We start from the raw sequence: 17,112 nt of genomic DNA, 5'->3' as shown, positions 1-17,112 counted from the left end.
GGTTCTCTTTGATATAATGCATCTGGAAAGAAAATAACGGGCACGTCTTAAGTGTGAAGTAAGCGCAGTGGAACAGTAGGGTAAGTGTTGTTCCATATAATCACGAAAAGCTCCGCCACTCACTGTCACTGAGGTCGTCGTGTATTGCCACCAACTTCATCTTCTCAAACTCTGCCTCTCCACCCACCATCACCCCTTCCTCGCTCTCCACCTCTAGCCGAACAGGGGGACCATCCACAAATGAATATATTTGGCCGAGGCTTTGTGTCGTCAGGAGCGATGGAAGACTTTCATTCCGTCGCCAGCCGTCCCCATCGTCGGCAGAAATGACGATGTTGTGTCTATGGCGACTAAGATACAAGGTGTGCCACAGCCCGTCTGCCAGTGGGAAGCCGTCCAGACACGCCTCAGACACCAGCCAGGCCCTAGTAGACACTGATGCACAGGCCACACCTCCCCTCAGCTGCCGGGAACAAATACTTTATGAACCAGTTGTGGGTATGACCAGGGATTAGGCCATCACGTCTAAAAATGGCCACCCCTTACAAGATTAAGATGTCTGATGATAGACTGACAGACGTTGAACTATTAGACCACGACTTAAACTCTCTGATGATGTGTTTATATATTATTCTTACTTTGTCCAGATAACATTATTTAACCTATGGGAAATTTTGTCAAACTGGAAGGGTTAGGTACGGTATTTACAAACCTTCACTGCTACTGGGCTCTGCTAATTTGAATATCTGATGTATGATTCGGTCTTGCCTGATTCTTAACCTTTCCATCAAATTTGGTTCAGGTTCATATCAAAACCGAAGTGACCCTTGCCTCGTGCCCTTGTCCTTTGATTGACTGTTCTTAAAATCAAATCCTTTTATTCTTGCAGTATCCTTATCCTTTCCACAAACTTTTGGTCTAAATTGGATTCAAGCTGTTTAAATTGACCTTACTTCGTGACCTTGACCTTCGACGTACTGTTTTCAGAACATCAGATTTATCCCTTGCCTGACCATCAACCACTCCATCAAATTTGGTTAGAATTGAATCAAAACAATTTATTTTGCCAACACCCACACACACACACACACACACACACGGGGCGAAATTTGAACTTGCCCTGTGACACACACACACACACACACACACACACACACACACAAGCAAAGGCAGACACACGCCGATCAAAACGTAACATCCGCTTTCCCTCGACATACGTGAAGCCTGAGTGCCGGGGCTGCATGCCGTGGAAGGACTGCCACCAGGAGCCCATCAGGACGGCCCCTCGACCTAACCCTCAGCTGCAGCTTCACGTTATGCGGGTCTGGAGGCTGGTGGATGGGTAGCCTTGCGAACGAGGATGTTCCCAGGGAGGCAGGTACTGTGGGGGTATCGCAGCCTCGCCCCGAGAACCCTGGCCGGCATTCACAGTGAGGATTCTTTAGGCCTCCCACACAGGAGCCTCGCAGTCCACAGGAAAGTCTGGCTCCCCCACAGGCCTTCTCTTGAGGTTCACAGCCACCCGCACTGCCGCTGCTGTACGCTGGTTCTCCCAAGTCTTGCAGCTGAAAGAGTGGCTTGGTGAAATTAAAGCTGTATATTATGTAACTGATTACAAGTCTGGAGGTTCATTGCACGATATGTAGAAAGTAAGTGATATATGAAGTTAGGGAAGGCGTCATCATCATCATCATTATAATCATCATCGCCACCATTAACGCACATCAGCATCAAAATCATCATCATCGTCATCATAATCATCATCATCATCGCCACCACCAACACACAATCATCCTCCTCATCATCATCATCATTATCTTCATCACCATCATCATCATCATCATCATTATCATCATCATCATCATCGCCGCCATCAACGCACATCAGCACCAAAATCATCATCATCGTCATCATAAGCATCATCATCATCGCCACCACCAACACACAATCCTCCTCCTCCTCATCATCATCATCATCATCATCATCATCATCATCATCATCATTCCCAATCTAACTCCCACTTTGAAGATGGGGTAACGCAAGTACTATAATACCACTAAGATCAAAACCACAACTACACAGGCAGGGGCAAAAAACTGACCTACACTTCTTTGCTGACTGACGCGAGGGAAGGTGTTGCGTGAATTAGTTTAATGTAATCGCAATATGAAACACACAACAATAGATTAAGCAGAGAAATACCACTCTGTCGATTGGAGAGGTGTGTGAAAAACAGAATACTGAACACAAGGTTGGAATAAGATTTTTGCCCAGCTTCTACTCCAGTCTGTATATACTGCAATTCTTTCCAGTGATCCTCGCCCTGAAATCTAGAGTGGAAATTCACAGACATAATTTCCGTCAATTCCCCTTTTCTGTCTTTTCCAGGGAGACAAATAGAATGACTAAATATCTGAAGGAAAAAAATGTAAGAATTTGTGTCACTCTGCACGCAGCTAAAAAGCCTAAAAGAAGCTATTCGTAGTGGAGAAATTAGTGTTGCTTAAGCATTCCCCCTGTCTCTACCAAGACTAATTAATCAAGACTCAACCCCAGGACCATTACGCACATGTGTACACGGGTGTAAGGGCATGAAGTACAACACCCATCTCAAGTGTACACGGATGTAAGGGCATGTAGTACAACACCCACCTCAAGTGTACACGGATGTAAGGGCATGAAGTACAACACCCACCTCAAGTGTACGCGGATGTAAGCGTATGCAGCATAACACCCACCTCGCCGTTGACAGTGAGGTGTGAGAGGCATCCATTGAGCCCCTGTGCCTGTAAAGCAGTGGTCCATCCATGGGTGCCGGGCTGGGGCGGGGGGTGAGCCAGGCCACCCAGCTGTAAGGGTCCTGAGCCACCCCACCTCTTAGGCGCCTCCACACCCACCCAGGCGCCCCTCGCAACGCAGTGACTATCCGACACAGGCTCCTCTCCTTCCCAGCCTTGGGCACACATGTCCACCATTAGCGTTACTCCCTAAACGAAAGAAAGAAAGATAAAACAGTAACAAATAATACCACAAAATCTTTGCATTGTACCACAGACTAGTACGGGATAGCATTACATGGTTGAAAATACCCAATCACTTCCCGGCAATTGAACCCAAGTATGTCTCTTTGAATGGAGTGTACGAAGAAGACCGTTACCACCACCACCACCACTACCACCACCACTATCATCATCATCATCATCATCATCATCTTCCCCACACTACCTGTTCATTAAGGTGTAGGTGCAGCGTGTGCCAGGTACGCAGTTCCAGAGTAGACTTCACTTCCAGGAACATCGGTCCACCAGCTCCCTCCAGCACCACCTGCGCCCTCCCTCTGACCACCTGTAGGGCCAGCATGGGTGTGGGGTGAGGGCTGCCGTGCGTGACGGAGGCCGACAAAGGGCCTGAGTACAGCACCAGGCCGTCTGAAGTGCGTGGAAGGAGTCTGACGGAGAGGGTGGTGGGCAGGCAGGGTGGCAGTGGACGCACCCAAGTGAACCCAGCCCCTAGGAAAGTGCGAGACAGGACCTTACACTGCACACCCCAGGACCCGCCAGGACACACACACCTGCAGGAAGGACAGGGTAAATTTCTGGCCATATACACAAACCTCAAATCGCAAAGTGGACTGCAAACCCTTAATTTCTGAAAGACATATGTAGTGAAACGGCGGGGGACACGGCGACGTGGAGGCGATTTGTTTGTGGCCACCCCGTATGGGATTAAGGCGTCCGGCAATAGATAGATGGATAGATAGATATGGTACGCCTGTGGTTGTTAGGTACGGTTAGCCTGCATCCCATATCACAGAACGCAGTCAGCACCGTACAAGAAAGCCATATACATTCCACCACCGTAACGAAGCTCAAAAATCTTTCTATCTATTTATAGCCCGATGCCCTAATCCCGCAAAAGGGTGGCCGCAGACAAAACGCCTCCAAGTCGCTCTGTCACCCACCATTTGACTGCCCTCTCCCCAGCTCACGCCCAGCTCCCTCATATACTTAAAAATCATCGCAAAATATCTAGGGCCTCTTCCACTTTGCGATTTCAGACCTAAACATATAAACCCGTATTACAGTCAGTTTCAGAAGTCTACAGTCACCTATTCAGTTCTTCCTTTTACTGATTATTACACGAGTATCTGTCTATCTATCTATCTATCTAGGAAATCCACAAACCATCACCTTAGCAGTGGGCAGATCTTCTTTCCTAACCGCTACGTCCCTCCAGGCAGAGTTAGGAATGGATGGTGAACAGAAAATATGGTTAATGAGGGTAAAATCGACACCAGAAGTTCTGTCGCGTCTTCTGCTTCCCCCTCCGTAGATTTCTGACGATCACCTTCGCGGATCCGTGACAAATGACAGTGATGGATTTATCTGGCCACGGATCAGGGTTGTAGAGTCGTTTGCTTCGAATTTACTGAGAGAATTTTCAAAGTCTATGGGGAAAAAGATCTTAGGGAAGCCGATGGTACATTTAAAAGACGATATACAGGGCTGCTGAAAATACTAGCGCAGTTTTTTTCCGTGTGACACAAGATCGTATACTTCATCGATCTCCATATCTGTACCCAGGCGCCTTCATGTCGTAAGGGGTGGCCACAAACAAATCGCCTCCATGTCGCCCTGTACGCCATTTGGCTGCCTTTCTTCCAGTTCACACCCACTGCTCTCGTATATCTCTACAGTCCATCCCTCCATCTCATCCTTGGCCTCCCCCTCCCTCTCCCCCCCTCCACCTCACTCACATACGCTCTCCTCGTCAGTCTCTCACTCTCCACCCTCTCCACATGGCCAAACCACCTCAGTGTGTTTCTCCTAACGCTTCCTATCACATCCACAGCCACACCACAACGCTCCAGCTCATCCTTGGCCTCCCCTCTCCTCTCCCCCCTCTCCACCTCACTCACATACGCTCTCCTCGTCAGTCTTTCACTCTCCACCCTCTCCACATGGCCAAAGCACCTCAGTGTGTTTCTCCTAACGCTTCCTATCACATCCACATCCACACCACAAGGCTCCTTCACTTCCTTCACTTCCTCATTCGTCAGTCTGTCTCTCCGTGTGTCCAACCTGCCCCCGATAACGTTACCTGTGTCCCATGTCTGTTCTGATGCAGCGGCCGCCGTTCACACACGACGAGGGGGTGCAGGTGGGGTGGTAGTGGGTGTGTGGGCGGCAGGTGTGGGCGCGGGTGAGGCGTGGCGTTACCAGAGAAGTGATGTTTGTGTCGACCACCTACGGAACATAAACATCATCATCATCATCATCATCATCATCATCATCATCGTCATCATCATCATCATCATCATCATCATCATCATCATCGTCATCATCATCATCATCATCATCATCATCATCATCCTGACCTTCCCTGCCTTAAAAAGTGGACAGATGAAAAACCCAGAAACACACACACACACACACACACACACACACACACACCACCCAGATTTATCATATTCCTGTACTTACTTCCTATCACAGTAGGATATACCAAAGTTATATTGGGATGAAAGACATATACTGGGATGAAAGACATATACTGGGATGAAAGATATACTGGGATGAAAGACACATACTGGGATGAAAGACATATACTGGGATGAAAGACGTGTACTGGGATGAAAGACATACACTGGGATGAAAGACATATACTGGGATGAAAGACATATACTGGGATGAAAGACACATACTTAGATGAAAGACATGTACTTGGATGAAAGACATATACTGGGATGAGAGACATATTCTGGGATGAAAGACATATACTGGGATGAAAGACATACAATGGGATGAAAGACATGTACTGGGATGAAAGACATATACTGGGATGAAAGACATATACTGGGATGAAAGACATATACTGGGATGAAAGACATGTACTGGGATGAAAGACATGTACTGGGATGAAAGACATATACTGGGATGAAAGACATATACTGGGATGAAAGACATGTACTGGGATGAAAGACATATACTGGGATGAAAGACATATACTGGGATGAAAGACATATGCTAGGATGAAAGACATATACTGGGATAAAAGACATATACTTGCATGAAAGACACATACTGGGATGAAAGACATGTACTGGAATGAAAGACATACTGGGATGAAAGACATACGCTGTTCTGAACTTCACCTGGAGTGGAAGAATAACAGAAGCCAAGGAAGCCACGGATGAACGACTGTCGGAGTAGGGCGAGTGTGTGTCTGGCGAGGCGTGGAACCTGCCGCCACTCGCACCACCACTCGCACCACCACCTGGCTCCCAGCTGGTCCCCTGTGCATCATCAACAGCCACACTAAGCTTCATCACTTCCTCAAGCTGAAAAAGGTGATACGAACCAAAGCGTAGAATCCATTTTGAAATAGAGAATATTCACAAACACAGTACATGTCAATTTTAAAACACAGGCAAAGATCCGTCTATGCAGTGTACCATTTGGGCGAATATTAATGAAATTACTTCCTTCAGGAGACTCTCAGGGCAACAAGAATGCAAAAGCTATCGAGAATAACTTTTTCATGAAGCCTACAACGGGGTTAGGGGGATACTGCCTTCAAATGTACACACCTTCTGAACGTTGACTGACAGAAGGCCGTGGAGCTTGATAGGGTTGAGAAATTTGCCACCCTTGTGTCTCACGCTCACCCAGACACACGTGTAGGGAGTTGGGGGAGGGGAGGGGTGAGCAGGGGTGCTGTGGGGGTGAGGGTGGGAGTCAGGGAGGGTTGGGAGTGGCTGTGAGGGGGGTGGGAGTGAGCCGTACACACTCACTATCTCCACCCTTGGTCCTCCTACTCCCTCCATTACCTCCTCCACTGCTTTCGTCAGGGTGCCCAGGCCTCCACCACCAGCCTGTAAACACAATAACAGACAGCAACAAATATAAACGTTTCCTCTCAAAATATGGGGCCTGCAGAGAGACAGACAGACAGACAGACAGAGACAGAGAAAGACAGAGAGAGAGACAGACAGACAGGCTGGATAGGGCCACTGCCAGCTCCCTCAGTAAAGCAAATAGTTCCTAGTCAAGTAATATAATTTAATGGTAGAAGTGGCAGCAAACACACTGAGGTGGTTTGGCCATGTGGAGAGGATGGAGAGTGAAAGACTGACGAGGAGAGTGTATGTGAGTGAGGTGGAGGGGGGGAGAGGGAGGGGGAGGCCGAGGATGAGATTGAGGGATGGAGAGGAGAGGTATATGAGAGAGGGGTGTGTGAGCTGGGAGCGAGGCAGTGAAATAGTGGGGGACAGGGCGACATGGAGGCGATTTGTTTGTGGCCGTCCCTTACGGGATTAAGGTGTCTGGCAATAGACAAATAGACAGATAGTGGTTGCAACTGAAACCTTAGACTCATCTGAACGTCAACACAGTAGACTGCAGGCCACCATCCTTTCAAGGGCTGGGCAGGGCACTGGGGGACGTTTGTATAACCGAGCAACTCCACTGCCTAGCCATGTCGGTGCCATCACGTGAAGGCGTCCCTCTCCAACATCTGTCTGAAGGTAGCAAGTTTAGAATATAAAATCCCTGGTTTGGACATGTAGAGAGGATGGGGGATGATAATTGGGTGCAGAAGGTGAGAAGTGTTAATACAGGGGGTGAGGTTGCGAGGGGTAGACCGAGAAAGAAGTGGGACGAGGTCATTAAGTGTGACCTCAGGGTTAAGGGACTGAACAGGGAGGCTGCCATAGATCGTGCAGCGTGGAGAGCCGCCATTAGGTGAGCAAGTGCATGCAAGCATGTTGGAGTCTTCAAAACAGAAACGAACGAAACGATTGGACTGAAGATTTGGTGGTGGTCTAATGAGAAGCACAGGGACTCGACCCCTTGCCTGTGGGAATGGTTGGCTGCTCTCCATGACAGTCACGATGAGGTTAAGGGAATCATTATAGGTTACTCACCTCGGGAGTCCAGTCTGTGGCAAGTGACGTCGGGGTGGAGGGGGAGAGTGAGATGGGAACGGCGTGAGAGAGAGCCTCGGGGGACAAGTGACGCACCTCCACCGTCACATTAGCCGATACGTCCCTCTGGCTCCAGGTTCTGTCAGACACCAAGAACTGCAACTCGTACCTGAGAATACAAAGCAGGGCAAGAAAGTAAGCCTGGAGGGGCAGACAATACCGTAATACAGGTCATTCACTTTAAGTTGGCTCAGATTCTCGTCCTTTTGCAAACTTTACGTAGCTCAGAGGCAGAAAAAGACAATACATAGACTCTATATCCTTGCCATGGCGCTTCTCCGTGACTGGCATAATATTCTAGTGTTAACCTAGTGTTACAACTCAGCACTGTGATGGCAAGATGGCAGTTTTAGGCACAAGTTACTCTGAACGTGGTATTTCTCTTCACAACTGTCACAGCACACAGGCCACCAAAGCTTCCAAACACATTAACTTTGGATGACACACTCCTTTAATGTGAAGTCCTTCTTTTATCACTGAACTGCTTGAATCTTTGTTTTCGTGTTTTCTTCCTCACCTGCTTTCTCTGAGCTGCGTGGAGGCATAGATCTGGCCAGTGGCGGTGTTGAGGGTGAACTGTGGGTGAGGGTGGCCTGCCCAGGTGAAGGTCTTGTCCTCCAGGTCCCAATCATCAGGGTCGTCCACGTAGACACGACCCAAGCCCACCTCAGTACCGCTACCCTGAAACAAGTGGTAGAAGGTATCAGTGTTACATTACCCTTTGCCAGGTGCAGGGGCCTGAGGGCGGGTTACCATAATTCATAGGCTACATTACGTGGCTTATCTGTGATCTTGTAAATGCTTCGCGATGCTTTGGCTGGTCTCCTCTTATTATAATCAGTATATTCTTTTTAGACGCGGGAACGTCGCCTGGAGCGCTATGTCAGTCAGTCACTACGTAAAGTTTTTCGGATGCGTATTGCCTCAAGGGGTAGGCATTAGCTAAGCCGCATATTACTGCTCTGATGCTTCTTCACTTGTCTTATGCTTTCCGTATTTATCATTCCATTCTTCTAGCCCTCAGTCAATTGTGGTCAGTTTAGAAAAAGGTCGTTCTCTCTGGATGAGTGATAAAATATTACCAGTTTCCATTTGATGAAGAAGAGGGAAAGAACGAAGGTGAAGAGGACACTACGAATGTTTTTCCCGTACCTGAGTCTTCCACAGGTGAACGGTCTTGGCGCCTGGTTTCATAGGGTTGTCATTGATGTCGTCTATGATGATGGTGATGAGCTGTGTGGCTTTCAGACCCCCGGCATCTCCCACCAACACATCCACAGTCAATTGGCGATGCTCCTCCCTGTCCACTGCCACCCTCGACCATACCTCCGCCCCTCCACGACCACTGTCCAGCTCTGTAAATAGGTAGGATGGTAAGTGGTGATCTATCTATCTATCTATCTATCGCCAGACGCCTGAATCCCGCAAGGGGTGGCCACAAACAGTTCACCTCCATGTCGCCCTGTCCCCCGCCATTTCATTGCCCTGCTCCCAGCTCACACCCCCCTTTCTCATATACCTCTCCACTCCATCCCTCCACCTCATCCTTGGCCTCCTCCTCCTTCTCCCCCCCCCCTCCACCTCACTCACATACACTCTCCTCGTCAGTCTCTCACTCTCCATCCTCTCCACATGGCCAAACCACCTCAATGTGTTTCTCCTAACGCTTCCTATCACATCCACATCCACACCACAACGCTCCATCTCATCCTTGGCCTCCTCCTCCCTCTCCCCCCCCCTCCACCTCACTCACATACACTCTCCTCGTCAGTCTCTCACGCTCCATCCTCTCCACATGGCCAAACCACCTCAATGTGTTTCTCCTAACGCTTCCTATCACATCCACATCCACACCACAACGCTCCCTCTCATCCTTGGCCTCCTCCTTCCTCTCCCCCCCCCCTCCACCTCACTCACATACACTCTCCTCGTCAGTCTCTCACTCTCCATCCTCTCCACATGGCCAAACCACCTCAGTGTGTTTCTCCTAACGCTTCCTATCACATCCACATCCACACCACAACGCTCCTGGTGATCTCGCCTGCATTATCATACTCATCATCGCTGTTATTCATATCATATTTACAAGCGTCAGGGTAATCGTCACCACTGTTATAGTCAAAAGCTTATTTCCAGCCTCCTACTCCTATATATCCACTACCCAGCTCTGTATAGGAAGAAGAGGAGTTAAATTTATGTATATTACTTGTACGGAAATTTGCAAGGGGAAAGAGAAGTGGGGTTACCGTAGAGTTATAATAATCGGAGGCGTTTCAGTCATTTATTTACAACTCTTGGTCACCGTACAAACAGACAGACAGACAGATATCCATTTAGACTGACAGACTGATAGATAAACAGATAGACAGACAGGGCTATGAAAAAAAATGGCTATGAAATGGCGGGGGACAGGGCGACGTGGAGGCGATTTGTTTGTGGCCACCATGTATGGGATTAAGGCGTCTGGCAATAGATAGACAGATAGATAGATAGAACTTAGGGAAAGACGGTTCGTAGTGAAGGGGTTGACGAAGGCTGTGTGTGAAGCCTCCAGGGTGAACTCTCTCTCTCTCTCTCTCTCTCTCTCTCTCTCTCTCTCTCTCTCTCTCTCTCTCTCTCTCTCTATCTATCTATCTATCTATCTATCTATCTATCTCTGAAACCACTACCTGCTTTCAGACACTATTTTTTTTTACACATCGTTCTATCACTAACCCCTATCATATTTTATCGAGATGATGCTGGTCACGAAGGCAGGGTTTGTAGCGGCCAAGGTGAAGGAGAAAGGCGGGCCGTGACCAAACTGCCACAGGTCATCATCGGTCGCTGTGATGACCCCTAAGAGCCTGGCAGACACCCCTTCCGTCACGTGCAGGAGCGTGGGAGGTCGCAGGCGGGGCGGGCAGTCGTTTACGTCGCTTACGGTGATGGTTAGGGTTGTCGTGGAGGAGAGAGGTGGACAGCCATCATCCGTGGCTGTTATTCTCGCCACACCCACGTCCCCACCCGCTGCCTCTCGATCCAGGGCACGCCACAGCCTCACCCCGCCCCCTGACTCCACCCTCAGCGCTCCCCAACCCCCAGTTACGTGGTAGTGGATGGTCTGCTGCGCCGTCTGGAAGTAGGGGGTGTTTTAGTACTCTCTCTCTCTCTCTCTCTCTCTCTCTCTCTCTCTCTCTCTCTCTCTCTCTCTCTCTCTCTCTCTCTCTCTCTCTCTCTCTCTCATAGCACTTTCAGCCTTCTATGAATGTTCTGGCACAAGACTGAGATGGAACTAATTTATACTCAATAATATGATCCTTCCCTCCATCTAACCACTTATATATTTACTTAACACCATCCTCCTTATAGAGACAGGGAAGGAGTTGAGGGACGTTTGTATAACCGGGCAGTAGAGCCGCTCGGTCATGTAGGTGCCACCACGTGAAGGCGTCCCTCTCCATCACCTAACCATGCAGTGCCTTACCATATCCGGATCGTGGGCGGGGAGGGTGAGGAGCAGTGAGCCAGGCGGGGTGTCCTCCCTGACGTTGATGTGGGTGTGGGAGTGTGGGAAGGTGGGCGGGTTGTCGTTCACACCCACTAGCGTCACCTCCACCCACCCGCTGTCTGTGTGTCTAGCATCACTCCACCCGCCACGACCCTGAAAGCAATGGCCTAGTTTACTGAAGGTTTTGTGCCCCTTGCATCTAGGGTCCGAACCCCTGTGGTGGCAGTCATTTTAGGTGGGTGTTGGATGCTGTTGTTGTTGCTGTAAGTGGTGGTGGTGGTGGTGGTGGTGGTGGTGGTAGTGGTGGTGGTGCAACTCCAGGCTAATCTCGTTGTAAACTCAGTGAACCTCAGGAAGTTGGTGAGGTCTTTTGGTGAGATTATGTTGGACTGTGTGTGTTGTGGTTGTGCGGTGAATGTGGTGAATGTGGTGTGGTGCTGGGGATGTGCAGTGTGGGGAAAGTGGATTGTTTGTGAGTTGTGAGATGGTCTGGTCATGTGGAAAGACTGAGAGACTGACAAGGAGAGCTGTCCCCAGGTATTTAAGTTAACTCAGACTCCTTCCCTCCTGTCTCCCTACCTCCTGTCTCCCTCCCTCCTGTCTCCCTCCCTCCTGTCTCTACCCCCTATCTCTCTCCCTCCTGTCTCCTGTCTCCCTGCCCCCTGCCTCCTGTCTTACCCTGTCTGTCACCTGCACCAAGAACCGGAAGCCTCGACGCTGCTCCGGGTCTTCAAAGTCCAAATTCCTGACGGCGTAGAGTTGTCCCACCGACCCCTCAGTCCTCACGCCGAAGTGTTCCCAGCCCCAGCCACTCCTCTCCACCACCTGAAGGAGGAAGTCATTTTCTTTTATGCGAGGAAGAAGGAACCAAAGGTTGAGCCCTCAAAACAGGTAAGACAGTAAAATAAAACATTAACAATATCAACAGAGGAAAAAATTATTGTAAGGAAATATATTAACGAAAAAATAGACCTAAATTTTGCTCCAACAATCTTGATAGCATGGCAACCGTACTACAGTAGTCACAAAAGTAATTATAAAGCACTCAGAGAGCGCATGCCTCCGTCAACGCCAATAGAATCCATGTCATACAGCTGTAATTCCACCTTCCTGCCAGAAGTCACAGAGTCGATTAATTCTATGGTCTTAGTCTGCCCTGTTACACAATCTCAGAATGTGAGTCCCTCCGCCCACGTCAATAAAACGTATTATTTCCTGCACCCGGATCCGAATCCCCCTCAAGGCCTTATTAACTCTTTCTTAACCCACTGCCCACCTATCCACAAAATTTCAACTTTCTGAGATTTCTTGTAAACAAACAGACACGGCCCACGGGTGACTACATAGGCTCCGTTTAACTTCATTGGTGGAGGTAATTAACAATATCAAGAATATGGGATGATTACATGAACGCCACGAGCATTCAGCAACGAAGGAAATTTAATAAACCATGACAGTTTCAACCAAGGATACTAAATACAGCTCACCCTGTAGTAGAAATAATTTGATGTGTCGGGGTCGTTGGTAGAAAGTTCCAGCAGGGTTGCATTAGAGGGATCTTCGCTTCCCCAGGTCTCATCTACCTCAGCCTTCCACAGTTGCCGAGCCAGTCGAGGGGAATTGTCGTTCACATCCGCTAGACGCACCACCACTGTCCCTGTCCCTGTGTGTGCAATGCTGAATCACTATCTTCTAATGCTGAAAGTTGCACCTGTTGTGTGGCAATAGTGGGCGGAGTTAGGGGAATGACGTCACGAGTTTCGGCCCCTCCCATTGGCTGAGCGTAGAGTGGGAGGGACCAAGGAATGTGACGTCATGGATATCAGTACATAACATTGGTTAGTTAGGATAGTGGGCAGAACTTCAAGGAGTGACGTCAAAAAAGTCTACTACTACTACTACGAGAGGCTGCTGCTCTGGTTGAAGGAGTGATGTTAATAATTTTTATATAATTACCAGGATAATGGCTTTCATTTTTGTTGTACAGAATGTGCGTGGTGCTACTAACTGCTACTAAAACACACACACACACACACACACACACACACACACACACACACACACACACACACACACACACACACACTTTCTTCTGCAACAACAACAGCAACTACTACTACTACTACTACTACTACTGCTACTAACACACACACACACACACACACACACACACACACACACACACACACACACACACACACACACACACACTTTCTTCCGCAACAACAACAACTACTACTACTACTACTACTACTACTACTACCACACACACACACACACACACACACTTTCTTCCGCAACAACAACAACTACAACTACTACTACTTCTACTACTACTACTGCTACTAACACACACACACACACACACACACACACACACACACACACACACACTTTCTTCCACAACAACAACAACTACAACTACTACTACTTCTACTACTACAACTACTACCACCACCACCACCACCACCATCACAGCTGGCACCTTTGAGCCCCCCTCCATCTGCGGCCACCACCTGGATATGATACTCCGGCGTCGTCTCTCGGTCTAGGCAACAGATGGTGGTGGTGACGAGGCCAGTGTCGGGGTGGATGGCAAAGATGGCCTGATTTGACCTCTCCTCCATCACGTTCTTGGCGATGCTGTACGTGACCTGACCGTGACCGCTCTCCTCCTCTTCGTCCGGGTCCCATGCCCACACCACCACGGCCGAGAGGTCTGAAAGGGTCATCGTTATCATCATCATCATCATCAGTAACACCATTCATACATAATCGTCATCATCATCGTCATCATCATCTAAATCCTGCTTCCACATCATCATCATCATCATCATCCTACAATCATTATCATCATCATCCTACAATCATTATCATCATTATTTCGTTTTAGCCTCATTCACACATCATCATCATCATCATCATCATCATCATCACCCTTTCCTAAGAAGCCTGTTCACACTAATATAAGCCAGCAAACTAGTGCGTGGTACTGTAAGGAACAAACGGATGTTGATGATGATGATGATGACGCCAATAGCTATAAACACACACACACACACACACACACACACACACACACACGGTAAAGCTGTCCCAAGCTACCAACCTATCGGGCCATTTTCCTGCACTTCACCGTATATCGTTGCGTTGGGAAAGACGGGAGCGTTGTCATTCACGTCTTTCACCACCACCCTCACCACCATCTCCGCCACGTGCACCTCCCCTCTCCTCATCTCCTTCAGAAGTTCCTCCAGGGCCTCTTGCCTCTTCCTGATCCCCTCGTTCCTCTTCCTTGTATCCTCTTGGTACTCCCCATAATCTCCTCTTTCCTTCACCCTTGCCTCCTGTTCGTCTTTACTCTCATATTGCCTTTCCTCCTCCGTACTTAAGGAGAAACTGCTAAATATAGGGCACCCACCTCCCTCCGCTGAGAATTTCTTAACATACACGCGTTTTCTGCCTAATTCGTCCACATGCGGCTGATCACTTAAGGGATCCACATAATTGTCACGTGATACCCTTCCTTCACTTCCCTCTTCATATACTGACTGCCTTACGTTTGAATCTTCATGTGGATTTTCACTTACGTAGGCCCCTTTACTGGATCCTGTGTCTATACTACGGTTTTCATCTTCTGGCTGCTTCACCTGAGAGTTTTCATGAGGATCTTCAGCGAAAGGAGATTTGCGAGCTGATCCTTGGCCTATACTGTCGTCTTTAATTTCCAGATCTCTCAGGTAAGGACTTTCACGTGGCTCTTCCTTTGCCTCCTCGTGTGGTTTTTCCTTCATGGCGTGGTCGTGAGTTTCCCGAGTCAGTTCGTGTTTCTGTACCGATGTCTGGACTGGCGTAGGTGTGCGAGATGTTATGCTGCCTCTATGTCGAATTCTCTGGCTGTTTCGTCTTCTTCTCCCTTTGAAAGTTTGACTCCGGGATACCCCTTCCACTTGGCGTATATTTACATCCATGCCTGAGTCTTCTCCCTGCTCTTTACCTTCTTCCTCCTCTCTTGTTGTTCTGCCGTCTGCCCTGCTTATTTCCTCTGCATCACTCTTTGTATCTCCTTTCTCTGCTCTCACAGTTCCCATTTCCTGGATGTTGTGCATCTCAAATTCAACTTCCTCCCCTCTTGCTGCTTCCCCGCTCTCATTCTTCTCCGCGTCACTTTCATTTGCCCTCCTCTCCTTTCTCCATTTTCTTCTATATTCAATCTCTGTTTCCACTCTGGCTTTTCGCTTTTTATTGATATTGTCTGTCTGTTTTTCATCTAGTCGTTTCCTGTTTGTTCTCACTCTATTATCATCATTAACATCGCCTTCACTCTTTTCCCTTCCCGCCTTTTCTTTCGTCGTATCGCCTTTCTCCACTCTTTCTTCTCTTCTTCTTCTTTCAGTTATCCCCCCGTCTTTCTCGCCTACATAGCTTACATCTTTTTCCCTTTTTGTTCCTTTCCCTCGTCCCGTATCACTTCCCTCACTTAAAGGTCTGCTGTGTAAAGGTTTTCCACGAATCCCACACACATCACCCCCTGTTTCTTTCGGCAGTTCACTTTCATCGGACACTGACAGATGGGGAACTGCGCCAAGAGTTAAACCGAAACTTCTTCTTTTTAACCCGCCAAGACCCAGTTCTTCAGCCGTGGACAGCAATCTCCGTCTGTACCCAATTTTTTGCTGCCTCCTAAAACCTGGCTTGACTCTACTCCAACTATGCTTGAAATTGCCGCTGTGAGACGCTGCTTGTGGCTTGATCAGTGGATAGGATGAGTGAGGTGGATAGTCGTGGATGTGTGGATGGGGTAGTCTTAACTGGATCGGCGAGTGGACTGGATGTGGATGGGTGTCTTTTGGAGGTAAACGTGGGTGGACTTGAGGTAGATATGCTTGGTCAGTTCTGTGCTGGGAATGATGCTGGTGATGTTGGTGATCTGTCTGTGGATGGGTTTTGGTACGAGACACGTCTGAGGAGCTGTCTGGCTGGGGTGGGTGTAGATGTGCTCTGGCGTGTGACTTGTGAGGGTGAGCTGGAGAGTGGAGCGGATGATGATGGGTGTTTGAGCGACGAAAGTGTGGATGGTTCTCCGTTGTAAATATATAGCGTTGTCTGTGTGCATCATCATTTCGCCAAGACGAGTGTAGATCAGATTCAGGCCGTATAGCGTCATTTTGGTCATCCTCGTCTCCCTTATTGTTTTGGATTCTTTGCGAGTTTGAATTCAAAGAGAAGGCTGCAAGGCGTTCTAAAACCCCCTCTCTTCTCTCGTCCACCAACCTACCCTTGGAAAATTTATGTCTTTTGGTAATGGCGCTTGAATAGTCACGATTATTTAGCAACAACCTCCTTCTCCTCTCGCCTGTCTTTAGATTGCTTACAGGCAAATCTCCTCGTTTTCTGAGCATTCGCCGTGGAACCGGTACCTGCCTCTCACTGTTATTTAGAAGGGAATGTTTTCTGTGAACTGGATCTCCTAGTTTTATTTCGCTTTCGCTCTGGCTAACCCTTCCCTCGTGTGGTTCTCTCTCTCGCTTCTCTTTCGTTTTTATAACATGCCTGGCTTCACTGGGCGTCGCTGCCTCTACGCTTCTTGCTTCCCCTCCTGTACCAGCAATTAAAAAGGGCGAGGCGGACGTACAGG

At 48.5% G+C, this 17,112-nt stretch overlaps 2 protein-coding genes across 2 annotated transcripts in view; both read right to left on the bottom strand.

Annotated features, from left to right (window-relative positions):
- Positions 1-17,112, bottom strand: part of MED11 (mediator complex subunit 11) — a 427,497-nt gene that overhangs the window by 154,646 nt on the left and 255,739 nt on the right. The gene's annotated exons all lie outside the window — the stretch shown is intronic.
- Positions 1-17,112, bottom strand: part of LOC145416040 (uncharacterized) — a 63,927-nt gene that overhangs the window by 9,485 nt on the left and 37,330 nt on the right. The window contains exons 7-24 of the mRNA XM_080285139.1: positions 17,028-17,112; positions 14,863-15,755; positions 14,584-14,829; positions 13,960-14,193; positions 12,962-13,137; positions 12,153-12,299; positions 11,451-11,627; positions 10,700-11,099; positions 9,137-9,339; positions 8,502-8,665; positions 7,925-8,093; positions 6,590-6,874; positions 6,155-6,340; positions 5,101-5,246; positions 3,226-3,571; positions 2,739-2,987; positions 1,218-1,565; positions 124-463 (exon numbers count right to left, since the gene is read on the bottom strand). The exon at positions 17,028-17,112 is cut by the window's right edge and continues 695 nt beyond it. Of these exons, the coding sequence (XP_080141265.1) occupies positions 124-463; positions 1,218-1,565; positions 2,739-2,987; positions 3,226-3,571; positions 5,101-5,246; positions 6,155-6,340; positions 6,590-6,874; positions 7,925-8,093; positions 8,502-8,665; positions 9,137-9,339; positions 10,700-11,099; positions 11,451-11,627; positions 12,153-12,299; positions 12,962-13,137; positions 13,960-14,193; positions 14,584-14,829; positions 14,863-15,755; positions 17,028-17,112 (4,794 nt within the window). The remainder of the gene's footprint in view (positions 1-123; positions 464-1,217; positions 1,566-2,738; positions 2,988-3,225; positions 3,572-5,100; positions 5,247-6,154; positions 6,341-6,589; positions 6,875-7,924; positions 8,094-8,501; positions 8,666-9,136; positions 9,340-10,699; positions 11,100-11,450; positions 11,628-12,152; positions 12,300-12,961; positions 13,138-13,959; positions 14,194-14,583; positions 14,830-14,862; positions 15,756-17,027) is intronic.

Source organism: Coenobita brevimanus, chromosome 104 (genome assembly GCF_032717465.1).
Source record: "Coenobita brevimanus isolate Jiangsu-jjx chromosome 104, ASM3271746v2, whole genome shotgun sequence".
In the NCBI taxonomy this organism is placed as follows: Eukaryota; Metazoa; Arthropoda; class Malacostraca; order Decapoda; family Coenobitidae; genus Coenobita; species Coenobita brevimanus.
The sequence above is the reverse complement of the archived record's forward strand: the minus strand, read 5'-3'. Positions and strand labels throughout refer to the sequence as shown.